Source organism: Notolepis coatsorum, assembly GCF_963971535.1.
Source record: "Notolepis coatsorum genome assembly, chromosome: 1".
Lineage (NCBI taxonomy): Eukaryota > Metazoa > Chordata > Actinopteri > Aulopiformes > Paralepididae > Notolepis > Notolepis coatsorum.
In genome coordinates, this window is record NC_140165.1 from 147,635,441 (window position 1) to 147,663,221 (window position 27,781).

The 27,781-nt window shown below is 43.8% G+C and overlaps 1 protein-coding gene across 7 annotated transcripts in view; it reads right to left on the reverse strand.

The window, feature by feature from the left end:
- ncor2 (nuclear receptor corepressor 2) overlaps positions 1 to 27,781 on the reverse strand; it is a 530,049-nt gene that overhangs the window by 117,468 nt on the left and 384,800 nt on the right. For 6 of the 7 annotated variants that reach the window (XM_084332593.1, XM_084332592.1, XM_084332597.1 and 3 more), the window contains exons 12-16: positions 21,617 to 21,795; positions 20,934 to 20,988; positions 20,711 to 20,809; positions 12,973 to 13,178; positions 8,392 to 8,552 (exon numbers count right to left, since the gene is read on the reverse strand). In XM_084332593.1, coding sequence (XP_084188719.1) covers positions 8,392 to 8,552; positions 12,973 to 13,178; positions 20,711 to 20,809; positions 20,934 to 20,988; positions 21,617 to 21,795 — 700 coding nt within the window. The remainder of the gene's footprint in view (positions 1 to 8,391; positions 8,553 to 12,972; positions 13,179 to 20,710; positions 20,810 to 20,933; positions 20,989 to 21,616; positions 21,796 to 27,781) is intronic. The other variant, XM_084332594.1, reaches the window with a different exon arrangement.

Sequence of the window (27,781 nt, forward strand, 5' to 3'; positions counted from 1 at the left end):
GCTGCAGTGTGGGTCTGTTTGTTTTAGATGGAGGAAGTAGGAAGCCCAGGAGAAAAGTCAGTTAATGATTATAGACACAACAACTGGCTTCTATCCCTGTGTGGTCAACGCCAGGCTGACCCTGGGTTTGGAGCTGGAGCTGGTGCTGGTGTGTCCTCTGTGTGGGCCTGTGAAGGGCACAGCGGGCTGGCTAGCGCTAGCCTGAGAGGGGGGGGCTAGGGGCAGTGGGGTCGAGCTGCTGATCTGAGCCTCCTCCAGGTCAGGCCACCTGGAGACTCCCCGACTACCCCTCAGCAGCAGGAGAAACCACACCACACACGCGGGTGATGAAACATCACACAAAAAATAAGAAAGCAATAGCTCGTAGCAAGAGTCCTGATGACTTGTCGTACAGAACTTGTAAGTCACTTTGGATAAAAGCGTCAGCTAAATGACTAAATGTAAATGTAAGAGTGTTAGTGTATGGCTGACTTGCCATTTGCAAGGAAATGCAGAGGGTGCGAGGGGGGTTAATGCTACATCACTTTTTGAATATCCTCCAGATGATAAAACATTAACGAGAGATCAACTCTTCCCCAAATAAGACAATGAAATGGTTCTATATTTTACAAATGACACTATGGTAGGCAAGAAGTAAGGAGTGTTAGCTTGATTGTGTGTGACTGACCTAAATAAAGGCAGACATGACGACAGTGCACCCTTGTGGTGTGAGACAGGAGAGGGTGGTGGAGACACAGTGAGACAGGAGAGGGTGGTGGAGACACACTGAGACAGGAGAGGGTGGTGGAGACACAGTGAGACAGGAGAGGGTGGTGGAGACACAGTGAGACAGGAGAGGGTGGTGGAGACACACTGGGACAGGAGAGGGTGGTGGAGACACAGTGAGACAGGAGAGGGTGGTGGAGACACAGTGAGACAGGAGAGGGTGGTGGAGACACAGTGAGACAGGAGAGGGTGGTGGAGACACAGTGAGACAGGAGAGGGTGGTGGAGACACACTGGGTCAGGAGAGGGTGGTGGAGACACAGTGAGACAGGAGAGGGTGGTGGAGACACACTGGGACAGGAGAGGGTGGTGGAGACACAGTGAGACAGGAGAGGGTGGTGGAGACACACTGAGACAGGAGAGGGTGGTGGAGACACAGTGAGACAGGAGAGGGTGGTGGAGACACACTGGGACAGGAGAGGGTGGTGGAGACACAGTGAGACAGGAGAGGGTGGTGGAGACACAGTGAGACAGGAGAGGACGGTGACACAGTGAGACAGGAGAGGGTGATGAGACGGGAGAGGACTGAGACACAGTGAGATAGGAGAGGACTGAGACATAGTGAGACAGGAGAGGACTGAGACACAGTGAGACAGGAGAGGACTGAGACACAGTGAGACAGGAGAGGACTGAGACACAGTGAGACAGGAGAGGACTGAGACACAGTGAGACAGGAGAGGGTGGTGGAGACACAGTGAGACAGGAGAGGGTGGTGATACAGTAGAGGGCGGAGACACAGCCATACACTAACACTCTTGCTACAAGCTATTGCTTATTTGTGTGCAGCATGAAGAGAAGAAATGTTACATGTTCAATAGCTGTCCGTTGTAAACTACCGTATGTGGGGGAGCAACCACAAAAAATACTAAAACAAATTGAATGAAGCATCCGACACGGCAGCACAATGTGAAACTTGACGCATACAAAATTTGACAGACAGGGAAGCCTCTACCAGTGAAGGACGCAAACAAAATAACAGAAACTAGATCTAAGATCAGGGCAAACACCACAATTGAGAAGGTCTGAAGAAGCTGGGTATTATCGCAGAGGAGATGTTACCGATTCACAAAGAACAATGTTAAGCTGCCTACAGAGAATGTGGCTACCTCGAGAGACAATGTGGTGATGGAAGCTAATTTGAAGGCCACACTGAGAGGTAGACTTTTTTTCCACCACAGCTGACCTCTGGACAGCTAGCAACAGAAGCTAAACCCTAAGTCAAACAAAATAAACAAAATAATAAAAATAAATACATCTAAATTACTTGAAATATTTACATTGTGAGATTTCAAATCAGATTTCTAAATGCCCCTGAGCAAATAATAAATATATATAAAAAATTCCAAAGAAAGGGGCGGCTACGTGGCGTAGTGGGCAAGGCGCTCACCACAAATGACGGAGACGCTGGGCTTGCCTGTTCGAGCCCAGCGCTCCACATTGCTTTCAGTTTAGCTGGTCATTCATACTAATACACATTGGCCGTATTAGGGGGTGGGAAACTGATGGGTGGGGATCGGGCGTTGTGGACAGCGACTCCTACCGGTCGGTTGGTGCGCCTGCGCAGTAGAATCAGGAAGTGTCGGGGGCAGCGTGAGCCTCCCACGCGTTACTCCTCGCCGCTGAGAGATCGAGCTGCGCAGGTGAAAAGATGCGACTGCTGTTACCTCAAGTACCGGAGGGGACTTGTGTTATGTATGACTTAGTCCACATTGCAGCCGGCTTGTGGGAGGCAAGAAACAGCGTTCGTGACAGGGGAGGGTTGAATTGGATGATACGAAATTGGGATGGGAGAAAATATAGAAAAATGGGAGAAAAAGTGGATAAAAAAAAAATTCCAAAGAAATTAGTTTCTGTCATGATACCACTAAAACAGCAATGAAACATAGTTAATGATACTAAATATAAAAAGACGAGACTTGCTGTATATTTCCACAAGTATCCAATTCCGATCATTTTATATGTTGTGTGGTGTATAGGGCTGGGCGATTGACCTCTTAAACCCTAGCCATATTTTCAGAAAATTCGCCTAAAAGTACATACCCAAGGAAATGGAAGATTGCTCCACTTCTACAAGGTCCATTAGCATGTATCTAGGGACATCTACTGTATGGACCTCAGGGAATGTATTCCCAGTGTCAGATTGTATTGTGTCAGTTACTATGCTTGAGTAAATTGTAATGAACCAAAGGAGAATATAAATTATTATATATATATTAATTTTTTCATCTTTGATGGCGAATAACACCATGCTAACATTGACCAGATGGGTCCTGTTCCTCGTACCTGGCTAACTGAGTTAGCCGGATAATTTTCAGGATAACTTGACTTAAACTAGACCTTTCGGTTCCCCGACGTGCCATTTTTAAAATCACTATGGCAACAGATCAAAAAGTTTGAACCTGGTCGAGGGCAGGGTTTAGTTCAGTTAGCTCGATAACCTGCATGGCCACGCCCTCGCAAAGAAATGCAGCTCGCTTCCTGAAATAATTCTCACAGTCTAGATCCCATTATACCATTCTGAATTATGTTTTTCTGCTTCGTTTTTCTAGAGGGGGCTTTTGAAATGTAAAATAATATACCTAAGGTGCTGATAATAAATGTACTTTGTCCTAAATAATAATGCACGTCATATATACGGCGCTCGCGAGGTGCGATATACACACTATGTGGTTATTTTAATAACGTCGGAGCATTGCAAATGTGAATCCCGCAAGGATGTTTTTAATGAATGAAACCTATCGTGCGTTTGACTCTGATTAGTTTCATATTCTCGGCTGTGGATGTATTTGCGCCTGGATTGTGTTTCATTCAAGCATAAATTGAAGCGTCTTCATGCGTGGATTGTGGATATGAATTACGACTCATCTGAATATGTGGATTGTTGAATTCACTCACACGTTATTGTGATATTGTAACTGGGATTAAAATGTTTGAGGAGATGCGCTGTTTGATTTGATGATGTGGACGTGACTTGAGAAAATGAATGAGCAATTGCAAGCCTTTGACGTTTTGATGAATGAATTTGAGAAAATGCATTTATCTGTTTAAGCACTGTTAGTGTTATCTGATGATGAACAAGAAGGTGATTAACATGACTGGTGTCACTGGTATATAAACCAAAGGTTAATCAATTCAATACATGTATGGATGATGTCCGAAACAGATTAAAACCTGATTAACACATTGAGTGCCAGAGACGTCATATCTCGTTTTATCAGCCCCCCCATTGAGTGCCGACGACGCGTAATGTCGTTTGTTTGCCGTATTTTTTTCATTGGCGATTTGAATTCATATTTCATCAATCGAGCCATGGGTTAGTGCTGCAGAGTCTCTCTGAGCTCAATTGGGAAGATACCGGCCCCTATCGTCTCTCCCTGTGTAACTGCACCCCATCAGCTCAGACTGATACAGGGGGGGTGGCCAGTTTCCTAATTTTATTTTCCCGTCAAGGGATCTGAAGCGACCAAGTGATCGCCGGCCCTCAGAACAGCGATGATTATGTATTTACAGTACCAACACTGTAATCAATAAGCGTGATCGATATTTGGAATGGCGATAAGGAATTGGAATAATCGTTTTGGATAACATCTGATCTCAGGTAAGGAATCTATTTTACCAGTCTTAGGATAATCAGACCTGTTTTCACGGAGATCTCAGCGTTTGCCCTATGTGTGATGTGGCTGTTTGGCTGTGATCGCTGATGAGGAAATAAGAGAATCGATTTCTCAGCTTGTATCTATAGCGTGCATAAGTACACATATACTATCAATAATCTAGCGTTTATTTGAAAACGATTCATAAATAGGCCGACAAATGTGCGGCTACGTGGCGTAGTGGGCAAGGCGCTCGCCACGAATGACGGAGACGCTGGGCTTGCCTGTTCGAGCCCAGCGCTCCACATTGCTTTCAGTTTAGCTGGTCGTTCATACTAATACACATTGGCCGTATTAGGGGGTGGGAAACTGATGGGTGGGGATCGGGCGTTGTGGACAGCGACAGGTCGGTTGGTGCGCCTGCGCAGTAGAATCAGGAAGTGTCGGGCGCAGCGTGAGCCTCCCACGCGTTACTTCTCGCCACTGAGAGATCGAGCTGCGCAGGTGAAAAGATGCGACTGCTGTTACCTCAAGTACCGGAGGGGACTTGTGCTATGTATGACTTAGTCCACATTGCAGCCGGCTTGTGGGAGGCAAGAAACAGCGTTCGTGACAGGGGAGGGTTGAATTGGATGATACAAAATTGGGATGGGAGAAAAATATAGAAAATGGGAGAAAAAGTGGATAAAAAAATAAAATAGGCCGACAAATGACAACGTGTCTAGTGTATTCGAGAATATTCCAATAAATGCAGTTTATGGGTGAATCTAAAAAATTTCAGAAAAATTTCGAGAGAACGATAGCTTTTAGAAATGCTATGAAAAGGATATGAACCGATTAAAAAACAATCCGTTTCAACAATGTTGACTGCAAACAAGTCACTGATAAGTGACGGGCAGATTAGACACATAGCCATAATTTAAAACATAGATTAGGCGTTTTTAACGCTAACATTGAAGTGGATGATGGCATTCAACAGGGTAAAATGTAAACAAGGTCGGCACTGAAACTGTTAATAGTGAAACTGTATAGCCTCCCTCCAAGCCTCTCTGACACGTTATTTCGGGGGTCGCGCCTTGAAAACTTTGGGAACCATGTATTTATATTAGGGCTGTCAGTTTATCGCGTTAATTAGATTAATTAATTACACAGCTAATTATCGCGTTATGAAATTTTCTTTGCATGTTCTTGGTATCTGATTCTAGGGACATCTATGAATCTCAGGGAATGTATTCCCAGTGTCAGAAATACTGTGGGCTAGATCCACAAAGAATGGATTGCACGGTGCAAGTTGCACCCTTACTTACAATTCATTATGAATTGAAAATGGGGGACCCTGATGTAAACAAGACGAAAGTATTTCTCTGGTCTGCATCCCCTTAACAATTGTGTGTATTGAGCCGTACTGTATTGTACCCATTCTGCAACCTGTTAATAACATTTTCATTCAATCAATCAATCTGCGCGGTGATTGATTGAATGAACATTTTATGTTGAGTTAATTGTAATGAACCAAATGACCAAATATCAATACATATTTTTTTTTTTATCTTTGACTGTGAATAACACCATGCTCAAATTGACCAGACCTGAAAAATCTAAGCAGATTAATAGATGGAAGATGATTAAACAGAAGGTTTTGTAGATACAGTACTGAATTCTGCCATCCGGACACATGCAATTTGAAATATGATTATAGAATATAGAATATCAGGCATAAATGGTTATGCGATTAAAATGCGATTAATTAGATTAATTAATTACAAATCTTGTAATTAATTAGATTAATTTTTTTAATCGCCTGACAGCACTAATTTATATAATACATGATACCTAAGCACATACAGTACAGATATCCTCATAAGTATCTATTAATTCGTATCAATTAGGGCTGTCAGTTTATCGCATTAATTAGATTAATTAATTACACAGCAAATTATCGCGTTATGAAAATTTACTCAAAATGTATTTAAAAAGAAAATCAAATTAATATTTTTTTTTTATCTCATTAATTCCATTAAAACGTTTTTAATGGTCCATTTGCATGTTCTTGGTATCTGAATCTATGGATCTCAGGGAATGTATTCCCAGTGTCAGAAATACTGTGTCTGTTACTAGGCTTGAGTAAATTGTAATGAACCAAATGAGAATATCAATTCAAATTTTGAGTAAATTGTAATGAACCAAATGAGAATATCAATTCACATTTCTTTTTTTTACTGAATAACACCATGCAAAAATTAACCAGACCTGAAAAATTTAAGCAAATGAATAAAAAGGAAGATGATTAAACAGAAGGTTTTGTAGATACAGTACTGAATTCTGCCATCCGGACACATGCTATTTGAAATATGATTATAGAATATAAAATATCAGGCCTAAAATGGTTATGCGATTAAAATGCGATTAATTAGATTAATTAATTACAAATCCTGTAATTAATTAGATAATTTGTTTTAATCGCCTGACGGCACTAGTATCAATTAGATACTATTTGGGCTTGTTTTTGTCTACTTATTCTGAAAGAGTTTAACTAATTATTTTCGCTAGCAAGATCTCATTCGATTATTCATTCCATTAAGCCCACTGCCAGCAGGCACATTTAAAGAAATATAATCTGATTGATTGGGGTAATGAGGGACTTAAAATTAGCCTATAGATTATGCATTTAACTTGTCGGCAAGGCTATTGAGCCGTACTGTATTGTACCCATTCTGCAATCTGTTAATAAAGTTTTCAATCAATCAATCAATCAATCAATCAATGCCGTTAGAAAATCAGGATTTCTGCGATCGACACCTGCTGTCTTTTCAGGTGAGGCGGCCGCGCGCAATTATCCTGAGTATCAAGTCTGGTTCGAATTAACGAGACTGAATCAGCGTTCGAGGAACAGGGAAAGCCTGGATTCAAACATCGGGTTAATTGAATCTGGATAATGGGACTTTTGATCGACTTAGTTGAACCAGGTACGGGGAATAGGGCCCAGATGTGTGAAATCGCCACTGAGCTCATTCAGCACCTTCTTGAGATCAGGTGTACTAAATATCTAAGCAAATGAATAAAGGGTTTTTGATTTACAGGGTTTTTTGTAGATACAGTACAGAATTTTGCCACAGTCAGTACAGTTTTTTTTTATAGATTTTATAGTTGACAGAAAGGTAAAGAAACAATATATGTTGTATTTTATGGAAATAACGTTCAGGTCTATTCGACCCATGAGATATAATCACAAAAATAATGTTAATATTTTTTTTCACATCAGCCGGCTGCAGCTTCAACAGCGGCTGGTGTGAGCTGGGTAGTGTAGTTTTAAGAAATGTCGATGTCTAAATCATCAGGTTTTCAATGCAATGCAAAGATTTTTATAGGCTCATATTTCGCTAATAACACTTAAAATCATTGGTAAACAAATGTAGTGTTGAAAATATACACTTTGACTGCTGTTTTGATAGGGTTAGGGTCTTTACTCTTGGCTACATTTGAAAAAGAAACGCAACATTACTTAATGTTTGAAGTCTATTTATGACGTGAAATAAATCTCAACCGGGTACCGGGCCGATCGGGCTTAATCGAGTTTACATTTCAATTTTGGCTTCCCACGATCATGAAAGCAAGATAATCAGGATAAAACAATTAGTGTTTTAATTAATTAATGTTACTCTCAGAGACGCTAACCTGTCACAAAAAACAGCTCTTTCCCTATAAACTTGTTTGTATTTAGTGTCCGTGTCCATTTTGTGTTTTTAGTTGTTTAAAGTATAGCCTACATTGTCACTGTCTGATCAAACCTGACAGGGGGTATAGTAGGGCTTGGGTTGGCAGGCAGAGACAACAACATGAATACCATGGATGTAAAGGTGGGCTCCATCCGCACCGTTTATGGCCCATTAGTTAAAATATCCCAGATACCAATAAGCCACTGACAGCTGTCGCTGCCTATAGAGCTGAGCCTGTTTATTAGGCTAATTAAAAGTGGTCCATGACAACAGTGGAAAGTCCAATGGTGTTGGTTAGTGTGGTGCAGTTGGACTGACCCAGATCACTGCTGAGGGGTGGCGTCGTGGTCTCCTCCACCTCACTGGTCATGGAACGGGTGATGCGGCCCTTGCGGCGGCCCTGGCTATTGGCCGTGCGGCGACCCTTGAAAGCCACCGCGGGCTCCTTGTCCTCCGCGTCCTCTCCGGAGGTGTCGTCCCTGCAGGGTTAGATGAGCACAGGGAGATGGTCACACAACCATACAAACCTTTCATCATACTTGAATTCCTCACTCACTGCCTGGAATTCTGTGTGGGTCTGAGCCATGTAATGACTTTCCCCAACACAAACCTGAACGACGCAGGAGGTGTTTAGCTGGTTGAGGACAGTGTGGGCTAGCAGTGCGCGCTCTCTCACACACTCACACACACACACACACACACACACACACACACACACACACACGCACACGCACACACGCACACACACACACACACACGTCCAGAGATAGAAAGAGAGTACTTTTTCTGCTAGGTAATATATCCAGCGTCAGCACAATGGCATTGCCAACAGACAGCCAGTGATGCTGAACCCCTTGCTCCTTCATTCATCTCCCCCCCAGCTCCATTAATCTTGCAGAGGGGAGCTGCTGGCACACTAAATATAGGAGACGCAGCAGGGTGACAAGCAAGGCAGCAGGGTGCACTGGGAGTCAGGGAGTCCCCTGGCCACACCTCAGAGCAGGTATGCATCATCAACATCCCTCAGTCTGACAACACTGTTTAATACATCTGTTGTCCTGTCAGCAGCACTGGATGCTACTGTAGGATACGGCCTCCTCTGGTACTAGACACCACTACTCAGAGCAGGGCTGGGCGGTAGGACCTGAAATCCATATTGTGATATATGTGACCAGGCACAAAGAATAGGGTGTTGTTGAGCAATCTTCACTTTTTCTTTTACATGATATGGAAGTACAGGGTCATAACTTCAAAATAAGCCATCACTTGTACAAATTGGGTGGACACTTTTCCATCTATGTCTTATTAACAAAGATGATAACAATAGCCCGTTTTGAGTTACAGAGCTTCAAAGGGGCTGTTGGCTGTTCTCTTAAGATGCATGCAGAACTACAAATACCCACTGGCCTTTGTCACCGAACCCCTCCCCCACCGAACACCTTATCCAGGTGAGAGGCATTCACTGGTAGGGTGTAGGTGTGCGTAAGTTACCATAGAAGTGGCAATTTTTCAAAATAAAATACCCGCAAGACGTGACCCCGATGGTTGGGGACCTCTGCTATTAAGCCCTCTCTCTATACTCTGTTATGCGCAAGCTTACAGACTTGCGGAACGTGTACTGGAGTAGATGCCTTATTATATGCGCCGGCTTTTATGTGATGGAGAGATAATTTCATCTCGATTCAGATACAATTTAACACAAATGGTTCCAAAGATATGAATGTTTCTCTGCATATTTTCACACCACCAACAAAGTACTGGGCCCGTTGTCTCAGAATGGATTTTGGTGCATCTCCTCTACTCTCATTTCTGTGCATCTCCTCTCCGACACCGGAGACAGAAAGTCCTTAGCCAATAGCCACTCCCCTCCGCTCTGACACAACTGTAGTTTCATCACACAGCGAGGAAAATAATACTGTCGGACAATCTAACAATAATTAACATATTTACAAGTCGTATTAAGTTTAGCAAATAACGAGACATATAGAGAACATTTCAAAGCACTCAAAATTGCCAATATCTCCATTTCGACCTACTTCTGAATTGCCCGACATTTGTTTTTTTTCCTGAGGAATCATGAGCAAGACGTCCTACACCGTGCAGAGTCACATATTATCCCATTTCCTCCTATTGTAACGGAACAGAATTAAATAATTATCGTTGTGAGGACCAGTGCAACCGGCATTGAGCACCAGCGCACAAATACCACATTCTCACACCGTGTTGGCCCTCTGTCAACATGTCTGTAATGTTTTGTCTGTCAACATGTTCCAACATGTGGGCGGCTACGTGGCGTAGTGGGCAAGGCGCTCGCCATGAATGCGGAGACGCTGGGCTCGCCTGTTCGAGCCCAGCGCTCCACATTGCTTTCAGTTTAGCTGGTTGTTCATACTAATACACATTGGCCGTATTAGGGGGTGGGAAACTGATGGGTGGGGATCGGGCGTTGTGGACAGCGACTCCTACAGGTCGGTTGGTGCGCCTGCGCAGTAGAATCAGGAAGTGTCGGGGGCAGCGTGAGCCTCCCACGCGTTACTCCTCGCCGCTGAGAGATCGAGCTGCGCAGGTGAAAAGATGTGACTGCTGTTACCTCAAGTACTGGAGGGGACTTGTGCTATGTATGACTTAGTCCACATTGCAGCCGGCTTGTGGGAGGCAAGAAACAGCGTTCGTGACAGGGGAGGGTTGAATTGGATGATACGAAATTGGGATGGGAGAAAATATAGAAAATGGGAGAAAAAGTGGATAAAAAAAAAACATGTTCCAACATGTGATTGGTTGTTGCACCTGTACATTCAGTTGGGGCACAAAATGACACTGGAGGAATAAATGTATCTAACATAGCGATATGGACAAAATTAGATCAGTAAGAGATTTGGGGAGTGGTGCACTTTAATACAATCAGAGATCACTTTGGGTCGAGGACACCAGCAATGAATACAGACTCTACGGCATCGTCAGCACCTACCCAACCAGGACCCTGGGTCAACTAAGAATAAAGATAAACTCTGACCACCACCTTCAACTCAAGTGACCCTGACAAAGCAGCCAGATACGACCTCCGGAAGTCCATCAGTCAAGTCAAGAGGGACTGCAGAGATAAAGCTCTGACCCCAGACGCACGTGGAGACGCTGCATCACGGAATAGAAAGGGAAAAACAGGGACATTGTTCAGAACCACCACATCAAGTTTGCCAACGACAATTGCACATGGCATCATCAAGGACCACAACCACCCAGACTGTTCTCCCTGTTACCGTCTGATGATACACAAGCAGTGCTGCACGTACCACCGGCCTCGAGAACAGTCTTTACCACCAGGCCATCAGGCTTCTCAACTCAAAAACCTAAATATTCAACTTTGCATATCTGCTTATCTGCTGTCTGCACTGTTTACATAAAGACTACTATGAAAACGATGACTGCTCCACACCCAATGTGCAATACTGTTGTTTAAGATCGTCACCGGTCAAACATTTTCTAAATAAGGGTCCTCAAGTCAAAGTCTATTGTGAACAAAAAAAGAATAAAAGTGAGTATAGAGGTTTTCAGGACTAAGTAGGCGAATCCATCTTTACTCAGCACTATGGATGCCTATTACAACCAGGAGTAAGTACTGTAAGAGAATCCAGTTTTACTCTGCACTATGGAGGCCTATTACTACCAGGAGTAAGTGCTATAGGCGAATCCAGCCTTACTCAGCATTATGGAGGATTATTACTACCAGGAGTAAATAGGATAATCCAGCCTTACTCAGCGTTATGGAGGCCTATTACAACCAGGAGTAAATAGGCTAATCCATCTTTACTCAGCACTATGGAGGCCTATTGCTACCAGTTTGTATTTTAATCCTACTTAACATACAGTTAAAATACATTTAACATTAATAAGAAGTGCTATGTGTTAATTACAGCCTCATGTAACCTTACAGAGGATAATAATAATAATTATATACAAATCAATCAATATAAATGATTAAATAGTTAATAAATATTCAAGAAAAAAATAGCTCTAGTACCGATATTGGTTCAGTATTGGCAGATATCCAAATTCAGGTATCAGTGTCGGAACTGAAAAAAGTGGATGGGTGCATCTCTAATATCAAGCACATCCTAGGTACTGCTTTACTGGACTCTGATGGTCACAACTCAGTTAACAAAGGGTTACACTCGGACAAAGAGCAGCGCTCTGCATTCAACCCTCTGCTGACACTGTGCCTAATCAGATGCCCCCACCACCGCCACCATTTCCTCCCACACAATAACATACTGACATTACAACATGTCGATCACATCGATTCCCCTAGAAAAACTAGACCAAGAAACCAAGAAATAATGGAATCTTAAAAATTGGTGTCCAATTGGGAGGAAGGGAAGAAAAACAGGAAAACAGCTGTTTTAATAGGGGGAGGGGGGAAGGAGGAGACGCCTCGATTTACACTGGATGGAAAGTCTGGCTAAAGGTGGAGGAGTAACTACTTGAAGGGTTCAAAGAAGCTCAGAATGATTAGCTTTCCAGACGTGCAGCCCCCGAGCAAAATCTAACTCCCCTCCGTCATTTACTGTGGCCTGACCTGGGGCCTCATTTAATAAAATGTTCATCCACTTCATTCTAGATTCCATTTTGTGATCATTTCAAATGTTTTTTTTTTAAATTTCTTTAAATGAATGGTATCTATAACATTCATACTTTGGGTAATGATATAATTCATTATAGCTTTTGACATATAGCACACAGAATGGGAGAATAATCTTTATCACAGTTTTGGGCTCTAGCTTTGGTCATAGGCACAAAACGGCGTGACTAAATACCCCTTCTATAAACAAATAAGGCCACTGGAACCACTCTGTGTGTACTGAGACAAAAACAAGAGGAACAGAGAAAAGAAAAGAGACTCACTTCATTCCATCCTCCTTGTCTTCGGTCTCGGTCTTCTCCTCATCCCTGTCTCCCTCTTTCTCTTTCTCTTTCTCTTTCTCCTTCTCCTTCTCCTTCTCCTTTTCCTTCTCCTTCTCCTTCTCCTTCTCCTCCTTCTCTTCCTGACTGCTGCGGTTCACCTGTTGTTGCTGCTGCTGCTGCTGCTGCTGTTGCTGCTGCTGGCCATGCTATGGTGGTGGTGGGGGGGAGAAAACAACACAACGTACCAGAGTCCATTACAAAGATGATCCCCGGTAACTGGATACACCACACACAGGCCCCATACACACGTATACCGTAGACACACACGCACATCCAGCACACAGACAGAAACGTAACCCAAACAAAAGCAAGTACTGCAGAGGTCCGTGTGCGTAGCTGAGGTCATTGTGCTTGTGCCGTGTGAATTAGTTCACCATACAGACAACCCGCAGCGTTTCACATTTTGCACCTACGACCACTTCCTCATCCACTTCCTGGCTGTCTGGGCTTAGCGGGTTAGGGTTCAAATCAGTAGAGACATGGGGCTGAAAGTAAACCTCTTTCGACGCCGACAGACTGGAAGTGGACTCAATGTTACTCTGTATTCCTACATTAAGAGCTGTTCCTCTATAAGGAATATGAGGGCTGGACCTGGTGCTGATAAAAAATCTGTTTTCAACTGATGGCTCTTGTCTTGCTGGAGGTAAAGCCTTTTCTCTTCCTCGCATGTCTTCTCTAACAATACAGTCATTACATCGAATTGATAAAGGGATACGAATGAATTGAGAGAGAGAAAGGGGGGTAAGATCAAAGTGGACCTTCCGTTCATAGAGGCTGCCTTTTAGTCATTTGCACCATTTCACGAATGCTCGCTGTCTCTCTCTCTCTCTCTTCCCCTCTGAGATTAACTCGACACAAAAACAAATAAAAGCCGTAACTCAATAAGACTGAATGATCCTCAAGCCCCTCAAACCTGCTTAGTGGATTTCTTCATCCCTGGGTGCAGCGTCACCCTAATCATCTCCATCCACCCCTAATTACGGACATTTGTTATCCCTAGGCATCCAATCGTGGTCCCCAAACCAATGGAACGCCAGCCATTCAGAGCCTCTGGTTAAGGTGAGGTACAGAGCAGCTTTGGGTACACTATGGGGGGGTAGACTCATTTAGGTTGTGCGCTCATTATCCTTTGTGCTGAGCTATTACTAGTACTCACCTTCTCTCCTCTCTCCAGCCATCATTAACGCTAGCTGTTATGACCGTGGCGAGATATAGAACCCTGCTCTTTCTCCCGCCTCCAACCCCCTACGTCCCTCACTGTGTGAAATTAGCACCAGCCGCTGATTTGCATGCTGCTCAGTAACGAGCGTGGTGTTTGTGGCACACAGCGACTAGCGAGTAATGAGCGGAGGTGTCTCCAGGAGAAATGAGGAGACTCCTCCGGGCCCACACTCGCAGAGAAAAGGTCGCCGGCTAATTAATGCACCATTTCATTAGCACCCACTGACACGGGAGTTTAACGGCCCAACACCCGATCTGAGGCTAAGTAATAACTGGAGCTCATTAGCAATGGAAACGGACAAAAAGAGCCGTCTACACAGACACATTAGTGGTGACATGCAGGGGTTCAGCGGAACGTGTCACATGATCAGTGTGCTTGTATGACCTGTGGTGATTCCTCAGCTCAGAGAGTTTGGTAACTTGGCCAATCTTAGACTTCTCAGACAAGACCAGGGCAGATGCTGCTAGTTATCTGCACACGTGCCACAGATAAAGCAACCGCTAGAATTCCAAGCAAAATATATGCGAGACAGAAAGAACGTTTAAAAGGTAGAATCTGTTGTGAAACAGCAACCTCTAAGCAAAATATGACAATATGGTACTGTGCTTTGTTTCAGTGGGTATAGGGGACAGTGCTTTGTTTCTGTGGGTATAGGGGACTGTGCTTTGTTTCAGTGGGTATAGGGGACTGTGCTTTGTTTCAGTGGGTATAGGACCAGTGCTTTGTTTCAGAGGGTATAGGGACAGTGCTTTGTTTCAGTGGGTATAGGGGACAGTGCTTTGTTTCTGTGGGTATAGGGGACTGTGCTTTGTTTCAGTGGGTATAGGGGACAGTGCTTTGTTTCTGTGGGTATAGGGGACTGTGCTTTGTTTCAGTGGGTATAGGGGACTGTGCTTTGTTTCAGTGGGTATAGGACCAGTGCTTTGTTTCAGAGGGTATAGGGACAGTGCTTTGTTTCAGTGGGTATAGGGGACAGTGCTTTGTTTCAGAGGGTATAGGGGCCTGTGCTTTGTTGTATTTTATTATATTTTATACAGTATTATATTTGCAATGCTACTTTAACATCTAAGATGTATCTAAAATTTCAATAAATTCTATTGAGATGCCTAAAGTGTCATCAACACGATTCCTTGAAGTTTCTGTTGATGAGAATTTGAGCTGGAGAGAACAAATCGACTGGGTTTATAAAAAAATTATAAATCTATTGGCATAATAAAGAGAATAAGCACCTTGTTACCACTAGCTGTCTCCTTACTCTTTATCATAGCCTAATTTATCCTTATTTTTCTTACTCTAATTTAGTGTGGGCAAGCACTTTCCCAACTAGTCTCCACAAAACATTAGTCCTCCAGAAGCGCTTTGTTAGGATCGCATCTCGACCCGAGTCTCCCCCAAAAGTGGCAATTTTTTAAGTTGAACTTGTGGACTGCATACTTTTTTTGCAAACCAAAATACTATACTTTATACTTATAGCACATCCATGAGCCTGGTCTCTTTTGAAAGATGACATTATGAGGTTTCTGATACAATAAAGAAAATCCACTTTTAGTAACATAGGTCTGAACTGAGTTGTAGAAAAACTTGTTACTCACATTTTTCTGTAGTAGTTAATAGTCCAGAAGTAGTATTTCTTGTGTAGTACATGTCCAAATTTCATAAAAATCCGATCAGAAATGAACGATTTTAGTACAAATAAATGTTTTATTAAAAAGGCTGCAGAAAACCATTTTCTCATCGACTCCAATGCATTCCGCGGAATTTCTCTTCCTGTTTGCGCTTGTGACCTTTCACCTAGATCCCTGATTCGCTCATTCCCGCGTGGGGTATCATTGGAAAGCCAGACTCATTGGTTACAAACCTGTCCAATAATTTTCGAGATCGCCAAATGATTGACGGAGGTAGAGGCTTGGGAGTCGGGAGTGGTATTTGATATATTTTTTAAGTCTGCCGTGATTATTATATTGTAACTTGTGTATTGTAATCAGTGTATTGCCTTTTAACTTGTGCACTGATGTATTTACTTACACACACTAACTCACTCTCACACAAACACGCGTGCACACGCACAAACACGCGTGCACACACACACACACACTTACTCATACTTACTTTTTACTCTCACACACTTCCACAACTTACATTGATCTTGTTTTCCAACTTGCTATATGTAATATAATTTTGTTTATTATTATAGGTGGTTTCATATAAGCCTTCTGGGCTTTTATGCCTCTTCCTGCACTCTATATATTTTGTACTTTACAGTTATTGTGTCGTTATTGTGTTGTTTATTTAATTTTAGTATACATACAAGATAAAAAAAATCAACCAAAATGTGATTTTTATGCTGCTATTCCATGCCAACAACTGGTCTATCCCTAGTACAGACACTGACTTACATCATCAGAACAGGGTGGGGATGCTGCATTGTTCAACTGTAACTGAGCACTCTGAACAAGGTGTGAGCAATAAGTCAATCTTACAACGCTCATCATCTTTCAATGGGACCGTACTGTGATACAAGTAGAATTGTTGTGGTGCGTAGATCTGTTGTCTAAACGAATAATGAGAAGCAAAATGTTTGAGGGAATAATATTTGAAAATGGCAGAACACTTTGGACTATGAATTTAAAATGAGGGACCCTGATGTAAACAAGACAAACGTCTTTCTCTGGTCTGCATCCCCTTAACAATTGTGTGTATTGAGCCGTACTGTATTGTACCCATTCTGCAATCTGTTAAATAAAGTTTTTCATTCATTCACGCCACAGCGATATGTGTGACATGTTATTAAAAATGCGACGCTCTAAAGTATAGGAATACGTGGCAGTGTTTGCAGGGCTATAACTATATTCTATATTATAGCTATGGATACAATACTATGGCCCATTTGACATTGACACATTTTTTCATCCATACATTCCCGTTTTATACCGTGGTGAATATGACTATAGTTTTAGAATAATCCTGTCTAATCCCAGAAAACGACAGCTATGCAGCAATACGTGGAATTCACTAAAAACGTTGCCATTTCTCCCCCTGTACAGGCTACTATTTTGAAATCACATCTATATTATCGGTATTATGTTTCATCATGAATGCATGAAAGGGTGTGGGGGGGGGGGGGGGGGTAGTTTTTTGATGCTTTGATCGTCACCAACGGCACACGTTGTGGAGTAACGTTACACACATATCTTGTGATCGAAGTGAAATCATGGTTGGATCACAGCAGGATTAATACCATATAGGCCTTACCTTCACTAGGATGTACCCCAAAAAGAATATTCCAATGATCTGATCGCAAGTCCCAGTATTGGTGTCGATCGTGTCGCCAACATAATCCGCCACACATCATGCACCGGGAGCAATTCCCGCTTCTCAATCCGATCGGGACAACCGGTCCCCTTGCCCGACCAATAGAAATCCGACAGGAGACTTCTGATCAACCCACAGGCCAAGATATCATGTTTCAAAGGGTGCTCGATACTGCCACCTGGGTGGATGTGACCGGTATTGCACATTGGCATTCTGAGAATGATTCCTCATGTTAACCCAGATGTCTGTGTACCTGTAATGAATGGAAATATCGAATAAAATAAATAACGATGAAAACCCGACTATACTCGGGTTTGGCGCCCAAGCGTCGGCCAGTTAACCCGAATATGATCGGGTCTGGCGTCCAAAGTGTTAACCTCTTATCCCTGTCAAAACAGCAGTCATAGTGTATATTTTCAGCAATACGTTTGTTTACCAATAGGTTAAAGTGTTATTAGTGACCCAGCTCTCCGCATTGCATTCAGCTTTGCTGGTCGTTCATACTAATACATTTGGCAGTATTAGGGGGTGGGAAGCTGATGGGTGGGGATCGGACGTTGTGGACAGCAACTCCTACAGGTCGGTTGGTGCGCCTGCGCAGTAGAATCAGGAAGCGACGGGGGCGGCGTCCCTCCAAAGCGCAGACCCCCGACGCTGAAAGATCGCGCTGTGCAGGTGAAAAGATGCGACGGCTGCTACCTCGAGTACCGGAGGGGACTCGTGCAATGTATGGCTTCGTCCACATTACAGCCGGCTTGTGGGAGGCATGGCCAAACAGCGTTCGAGACAGGGGAGTGTAGAATTGGACGATACGAAATTGGGATGGGAGAAAAATAGAAAATGGGAGAAAAAGTAGATAAAAAAGAAAAAGTGTTATTAGTGAAATATGAGTTTTGGAAATGTATTCGGAAACAGTCGAATATAGACACTAGGAAATGCGCGCCACCATTTTGTTTGGAGTCATATGAGGAGAGGAGACCCAGGGCTTTCGATGGGCGTTGGAATTTTGAAAAACGACACTACCCAGCTCAAGTCAGCTCCTGTCAATCAAATTACTTGTGGATTAACTTTTTTATTTATCTTATTTAAAATGCAAATTGCCTTGTAGAAGTGGAGCAATCTTCCATTTACTTAGGTATGTATTTGTAGCCGGATTTTCAGAAAATAGGGCTAGGGCTCAAGAGGTTAACTCATTGACCGCCACGCTGTTTTGTCTACTCAATGACGCCAGCGTTATTGACCATTTTACCAATGTTTGCGGACCCATCGTGTGTTCTGTATTATAGCTATGGAGACAATAGTATGGCTCATTTGACAGGTATTGTTCATAGTGCAACACTGACTAACCAGTTCATTTCTACATACTGTAAGTTTGTGCGCTATTCCATGCTAAACATCGCCCCTTTCCAAAATAATCCAGTCTTTTTTCATAGATCGCGAGATATGATGCGTTATATGCATTATGCCCAAATCGTTCAGGTTGCTCGCCTGAAACTCCAAATACTTCCAAATCAAATACCATGTACATATGTGTCTTCACAAAATCATCAAGGGGGGGGGGGGGTCATTTTAACTCGAAACTGTGATTGTTTTTAACTCTGTAGCACTCCGAGACTCTCAGGAATGTAGGGTGCGTTATAAATTAAATGTATTATTATTATTATTATCGTTACCAAAAGCATGTTTTAGGTTCGGTAAAATGGTGCCGGGATAACGGCCTACTCCTGAACATTGGTAAAATCAAAGAGCTGATCGTGGATTTTAGGAGAACACAGCAGGGGACACACGCCACTGTGGATAAACGGGGCTATCGTGGACAGGGTGAGCAGTTTCAAGTACCTGGGAGTCCACATCACAGAGGACCTGACATGGTCTACACACATAGATTCTGTGGTGAAAAAGGCAAAACAGCGCCTCTATCACCTGAGACAGCTAAGGAAGTTCAGAGTATCGGGGAAGATACTCCACTCCTTCTATTCCAGGGCTGTAGAGAGCATTCTGACTGGAAACATCACTGCCTGGTTTGGTAACAGCACGGCACAGGACAGGACGGCACTCCAGAGAGTGGTGCGCTCAGCAGAGCGTACTACGGTATTGCACTAACACCCCTGCAGGACTTATATAACAGGAGGTGCAAATCCAGAGCCTGCAGAATTATGAAAGACCCCCACCACCCCAATAATAGCCTGTTCAAGCTGCTGCGGTCAGGCAAGCGCCTACGGTCACACGCTGCAAGAACAGAGAGACTCCGGCTCAGCTTCTTCCCCCAGGCCATCAGAACACTGAACTCTCCACTCACAAGTACACATGAGCACACACACACACACTAAAACAATCACTTTAAACAAAATGTCACTTTAAAAAATAGAAAGTCACTTTAAAGGAAGGAGGTACTGTATAGTATAGTTTAGATACATTAAGAGTTAAAATTGTAAATTGTATATTGTATAGTAGTGTATATAGGAACCAGTTTCTCAGGAACTTAACATGTCTTTTTTTACCATGCATATCTTGTGTCTTACCTATAAAAAAAATTCTATGCCTATTTTTATTATTGTATTTTGCACAATCAATGCGGGCATGACCACCCGCATTTCACTGTATGCCCTGGTATGTATGTGACAAATAAACCTCTTGATTCTTGATTCTACAAAAAGAATAATCCCGGTGATCCCATCGTGATCGCAATTACTCGTGTATATGTGTATACTCGTGTATACGGGAAACGATAGGTTTGAGGCGATACAATCTCAGAGCGATCACTCTGTCCTGATTGCCTCTGAGGGGGAGGAGTTCTTGCAGACACTCCCCACACTAAAGTGGCCCCACACTAAACTATCCCAGTTCAAAAGGTAGGTGATACTGCCACCTGGCGGGATCCGATCGCCATTGCAATTCCAATGTAGGCAGCTGTGCCAGGGAGACCCAGGGAGCTCCGGCCAAGTGTTTAGAACGGGGATCAAAGGAAAAAGATCAAAGGATCAAAACCAGAGAAAAGTCGGGTTTGGCGATCAACGGTTGGCGACGAAACCCCACTTTTCTCGGGTTTGGCGGGCAAAGGGTTAAGAAAACCGTAGAAATCGTCTCTTTCATCGCAGGTTGGAGTGTTAAAGGTGGGTCTTGTGAAACAGTAAAGGGACGTACCCGGCTCCTGCCACCGCGCCGATAGTTTCGGCGCACTATATTCTTGTAGTTCTCATTCTTTTTGGTCAGGTAGTAGAAGAGCACACACTCCGCCACCGTCTGAAACAAAACAACAACCGTATCCCTCTTCTTCAGCACCTCATGAAGATGGACTGTATTACTGAACAGAAAGGAAGTGAGATGCAACATTGTCAACGACGACGTCTCCTCGGCTCTACCATACCTTTCTCTCTAGGAAAGAGGCGATGAGGCCAAAGTTCTTTGGGTGCTGGATGAACCTGTGAGAGAGCAGGAGGAAAGAAAATGGTTACATCCTGGTCATGATTAATTCGAAATCGCTCTCATTCGCAGACTCATTTTGTAGATGAGAAAGATAAACAAAGAGATAAAGAGTGATGGGGTTATGTCTGTGTTGACACAGCTCTCCACAGTCCCTATATCACTCACGTTAAAACATGCTCTTATGAAGATCTTCTCAATTCAGTGGCTCAACAAAGAGGTGGAGTAAAAACGGCTGTATTGAGCCAACAGAATGTATCCTTTTAGCTCCCATAGGCTTAACAGAACCATGATCATATCTCTCTTTTTTATTATGTATGTTCTCATATGAATCAAAGTGACAGGGCCGAAACTATTCTGCATATCTCTGATTTTGCATGTGGGTAGCCTTACCAGGGACTGATTTTATATTTCTGTGGGTTCAATTCGTTCTGGGAGGTTGAAACGCCACTTGTTTCTCACGAAAAGGGAAGAATCACTTCCTCAACCAACGCAGCGAGTCACAGAAAGGCTACAGACTCTCCACACTGAGTAAAAAGCCATAACACTGTTTGTCGCTTGGGAACAACCTCAACAGTGTTGAAAAGTAAAGCTATAAAAGTGGATAAAACCCTAGTTTGGTCTTACTTCTCTCTGAAGCTGTCTTTCTCCGGCTCGCTCCACATGTTCATGACCTGGCGGTCCTTGTACACCTTCATGGGGTCGTCCATCAGGCCGTTCATGTTGATAAACTTGATTCGTTGCTGCTCCGCGTCAAACAACATGGGGGGGATGACTGCCAGCTGACGCATTTGCTTCTCGGTGTTCTGACACAGACACACGTGTGCACACACACACACACAGGACATACATACAGACACACACAACAACAACAAACACACAACACACACAGGACATACAGACACACGCAACAGAAACACACACACACACACACACAGACACATATGTCTGGAATTGAGAGGGCTGTAAGAAAAACACAGGATGCTAAACAAAGCCCACACAGTATAGAGCTATGTGTAGTAAGACGCTCCTTATGGAAAGTGTAAGAGGTCAGAAGACAAGAGGAAGTTTGAGGTCGGGGGAGGAGAGGAAGAGGGAGGGGGGAGAGAGAGAGAGAGACGCTGTGGGGAAAGACAGGACTCCTTAAGATTATCAGACAACAACACAACCCAAACTGACACGCTGCTCGACTGACTGGGTCCCTGTGTGACTGACTGGGTCCCTGTGTGACTGACTGGGTCCCTGTGTGACTGACTGGGTCCCTGTGTGACTGACTGGGTCCCTGTGTGACTGACTGGGTCCCTGTGTGACTGACTGGGTCCCTGTGTGACTGACTGGGTCCCTGTGTGACTGACTGGGTCCCTGTGTGACTGACTGGGTCCCTGTGTGACTGACTGGGTCCCTGTGTGACTGACTGGGTCCCTGTGTGACTGACTGGGTCCCTGTGTGACTGACTGGGTCCCTGTGTGACTGACTGGGTCCCTGTGTGACTGACTGGGTCCCTGTGTGACTGACTGGGTCCCTGTGTGACTGACTGGGTCCTTGTGTGACTAACTAGGTCCCTGTGTGACTAACTGGGTCCTTGTGTGACTGACTGGGTCCCTGTGTGACTGACTAGGTCCCTGTGTGACTGACTGGGTCCCTGTGTGACTGACTGGGTCCCTGTGTGACTGACTGGGTCCCTGTGTGACTGACTGGGTCCCTGCGTGACTGACTGGGTCCCTGTGTGACTGACTGGGTCCCTGTGTGACTGACTGGGTCCCTGTGTGACTAACTAGGTCCCTGTGTGACTGACTGTGTCCCTGTGTGACTGACTGGGTCCTTGTGTGACTGACTGTGTGTCCCTGTGTGACTAACTAGGTCCCTACATGACTGACTAGGTCCCTGTGTGACTGACTGTGTGTCCCTGTGTGACTGACTGGGTCCCTGTGTGACTGACTGGGTCCCTGTGTGACTAACTAGGTCCCTGTGTGACTGACTGTGTCCCTGTGTGACTGACTGGGTCCTTGTGTGACTGACTGTGTGTCCCTGTGTGACTGACTGTGTCCCTGTGTGACTGACTGGGTCCTTGTGTGACTGACTGTGTGTCCCTGTGTGACTAACTAGGTCCCTACATGACTGACTAGGTCCCTGTGTGAGTGACTGTGTGTCCCTGTGTGACTGACTGGGTCCCTGTGTGACTGACTGGGTCCCTGTGTGACTGACTGGGTCCCTGTGTGACTAACTAGGTCCCTGTGTGACTGACTGGGTCCCTGTGTGACTCGGCTGACTGGGTCCCTGTGTGACTGACTCTCAGCACACGGTGCTTGTCTACATGTCCTCAGCAGTGACAGCGGGGCATGCCGGTGCAAGGAGCTCCGAGAGCGCTCAGGGCCAGTAGGAGGCGGCAGTGACACAGTGCTTATATAGAGGAAGTGACATTGCAAACCACTGATGACTTTTAACTTCTGTTAAGAGGCCAATCTAGTGGCCATGAGGTTGTGTGTGAGTACACATTATATATATACGTATATATATATCTGTTCACATAATCACATGCTTCCTGAGCTGTTTGTACAGTAAGTGTGCTGTAAAGGCAACTCAGTCTTGCCTTGGCCGAGAGGTTTGGTGTCAAGGACACAGCACCAGTGTGTGTGTGTTAGTAAGGAGTTAGCAGCGAGGAAGGTGCGAGTGACTGCAGTAGGCAGGTGGAAGGAGAGAGAGAGACACGGTTACTTAAGGCCAACATCAACAGGCTCAGGTGCAAGTTAGGAAAGCATTGTCTGCTCTCGATCAGCACAACATATATTTACTGACTTAGGTTTAGGTTCCTTGGGACATTTGTCAAGAGTCGATTGCCATTTCTTGGCCTTCGAAACTTCAGTAGTATTTATCAGGGAATAATCAAAGCTTCATTCTTCAAGTGCGCAAAGTTTCAATGTGGTGGGTAACAGAGCTATGAAAGTTGAGTCTTTGTCTGAGAAGAACTGCTTTTCTTATGCTGATGTACTGTAGGAGTGGTGGAACAAATGTTAATAAAATACGAAGCATTAGAATCTTAATTTTGGCATTGATTACCTGATTGATTCAAAAGAAGCCAATAGTCAGGAAGAGAAAACATGGTTTCCTCTCTTTCAGCTGTTCACACACGTTTCTTCTCTGTGGGGTAGATTTAGTCTACAAAACGTCTACAAGATGTGAGGATTGGGTATTCCAATCGACTGTAGGCCTGTCCCAGTTACCATTGTTAACAGGTTCAGCGCCAGATCAGGTCACTATGGGCGTATGGCCGTTGTGTGCCAGCGCTTTGTTCAATGGGGATAAATGCCGGTGTTTGCAGTGCTAAAACTATATTAAATATTATATGGATCTAATAACAGTCGATTGTCAGTGAGTTTCTTCCGGTCAACATGCAAAAAACAGATTTTTTTCATCCATACATTTCCGTTTTATACCGTGGTCAATATGAGTATAGTTTTAGAGTGATTCTGTGTAATCCCGGGAAACGACGCCAAACAGCGTTTTACTGCATTTCATTATAAATCGTGCCATTTCTCGCCTGGATCAATAATCAATCTGAAATCAACGCTAGATTATCGGTATTATGTTTCATCATGCGTGCAAGAAAGGGTGGGGGGGAGTTCATTTTTTCTATGCATCGATCGCCACCAACGGAATATGCTACACAGTACATTACAGACACATGCCCCGATCGCGGGGAAAGAATTATCGGATCAACGCAAGATTGATAACGTATAGTCCACTCCTTACCTTGTCTATGATGTACTGCAAAAAGAATAATCCATTATCTGATCGCCATTCAGAATACTGATCGCGATCGTGTTTCCAACGTTATCCAGCATTGCACATGAACAGGGGGGGGGGGGGGTGACCCTCGTCGATGCATCGTTATAAGCGATTGTCTTGCCGGAGTATTTAGACCCCGCTCGCACGCCGCAGCTCGGCCCAGAAAACAAACCAATTGTTTCAAATGGAGTGCAATAGCGGCCGCAAGGCGTTAGGCGGCGGTATTGGCCGTTTGCGATCTCAGACCCATTCCCAATGATAACATCAGGCTGGATGGATGAATTATGAATGGATATAGAGAATAAAAGAAATAACGATTAAAACCCGACTTTTCTCGGGTTTGGCGCTCAAGCGATGGCGAGTTAACCTGACTTATCTCGGGTCTGGCGTCCAATGTGTTAAGGGGTCCGAGTTACATTCGCGTCGGGAGCCTGTTTTCATGGCAACAAGTAACTTAACTTAATTTACGGCCCACAACGGCCAGATATAGGGAGGCCAAAGCCCAAGGAGAATCCAAGAATTCACGACACCGCGCATTGTGCACGGCAGTAGTTTGGCTTAGTGCCAGTTAGCGCGATTCTGTGTGGGTTTGGTTTGCAGCCAGCTGCTTTGGAAGAATTTGGGGACAGGATCGCTCATTTAGCAAAAGGTAAGTCATGCTAATAAATCTGACTAAATGGACATTTTGGGTAATTCTATGTCAACTTGCCTTTTGTTAAAAGGCAGGGCCTGTTGCTAGCATCAACCACGACTACTGAAAGTAAACAGAGAGACTGAAAGTAATTCTGAAAGTAAACAAAGAGAGGTGATGCTGAGAGTAAACTCTTGTTGCCTTTCCACTGACCAGGGCCCCGTTCCCCGTACCTGGCTAACTGAGTTAGCCGGATAATTTTCAGCATAGCTTGACTTAAGCCAGACCTTTCCATTCCCCGACGCTCGATTGTCTGAATCACTATGACAACAGATCAAAAAGTTTGAACCTGGTCGAGGGCAGGGTTAAGTTCAGTTAGCTGGATGAACTATGGCCACGCCCCCGCAAAGAAATCCCAGCTCCCTTCCTGAAATATTTCTCACAGTCTAGATCCCATTATGCCATTCTGAATTATGTTTTTGTGCTTCGTTTGAAATGTAAAATAATATGTCTGCAGTAACGCTGATAATAAATCATATTCAGCCTATGAATTTACTTTGTCCTATATAATGCACGTCATATTTATACGGATACGGCGCTCGCGAGTCGTGACACACAGTTATTTTAATAACGGACTAAACGGATCATTGCAAATGTGAATCCCGCTGGGATATTTTTAATTAATGAAACCTATCGGGTGTTTGGCTCTGATTAGTTTAATATTCTTCGCTGTGCATTTGCTTAACGGAGCACCCGGATGCGTTTCATTCAAGCTGAAGCGTCTATGCGCGGATTGTGGATATGAATTATGAGGAATCTGAATCTGTGGAGTATTTAATTGTATCACTGTGATAGTGTCACACGTTATTGTGATATTGTAACTGGGATTAAAATATATGAGGAGATGCGCTGTTTGATGGATTTGATGACGTGACGTGACTTGATAAATTGAATGAGCCTTTGACGTTTTTGATGAATGAATTCGAGAAAATGCATTTATCTTTTCAAGCACTGTTATCTGATGATAAACATGAGGTGTCACTGGTATAAACCAAATGGTAATCAATTCAATGCATGTATGGATTAGGTCCGAAACAGATTAAAACCTGATTAATAGTGTAACTGCAAGCCTCCCTCCAAGCCTCTCTTTGGAAACCATGTATTTATATAGTACATAATACCTAAGCACATACAGATATCCTCATGATATAATTCGTATCAATTAGATATACTATTTGGGCTTGTTTTTATCGTTATTCTGAAAGAGCTGAACTAATTATTTTCGCTAGCAAGATCTCATTTGATTATTCATTCCATAAGCCTATACTGCCAGCAGGTACGTTTAAAGAAATATAATCTGATAGATTGCGGTAATGAGGGATTTAAAATTAGCCTAACAGGAAAATCCCGGATTCAAACATCGGGTTAATTGAATCTGGATAATGGGACTCTTGATCGACTTAGTTGAACCAGGTACGGGGAATAGGGCCCTGTAGACATGTTATTGTAAACAAAGAGACGTGATGCTGAGAGTAAAGTCTTGTTGCCTTTCCACTGACCAGTAGACATGTTATTGTAAACAAAAAGAGGTGATGCTGAGAGTAAACTCTTGTTGTTTTTCCACTGACCAGTAGACACGTTACAGGGTGGGTAGGCTAGCTGTTCTGTATCTTGTGATGTTGCCTGTATTGTTTTTCTCGTACACAACACACCTGTGTTGGTAGGAGCTGAGACAACAGAAATGTTTCTGACCCAGCATATTATTTTCACCATCAGTATCATCCACAAACTACCCTTTCAAACCAACACACAGTCATAAAACGTTACTGTTTACTCAACTGTAGCTTTTTAGCATACCTTAACAACAGTGGTAGGTAGTGGATGCGACGATGAATGCAGCCAGATTCGCCAATGTTGTTAGCGTAATGGATTGGCGATATGTATGATGCGCAAGAAGCATGTGCGCTCACACCATCACACCCGGGCCCTATTCCCCGTACCTGGTTCAACTAAGTCGATCAAAAGTCCCATTAGCCAGATTCAATAAAACCTGATGTTTGAAACGAGGCTTTCCCTGTTCCTCGAACGCTGATTCACTCTCGTTAATTCGAACCAGACTTGATACTCAGGATAATTGCGCGCGGCCGCCTCACCTGAAAAGACAGCAGGTGTCAATCGCAGAAATCCTGATTTTCTAACGGCATTGATTGATTGAAAACTTTATTAACACATTAACTGCCATGCTTATATCCATCGATGTTTGATCTCTGCCAGCACTGTAAGTCTATGGAGATGTTCACCTTCTTTGCAGGGCTATAACTTTTTAAATTGTATTGCTAAATTGACATTACTATGGCCCATTCAACATCGATTAT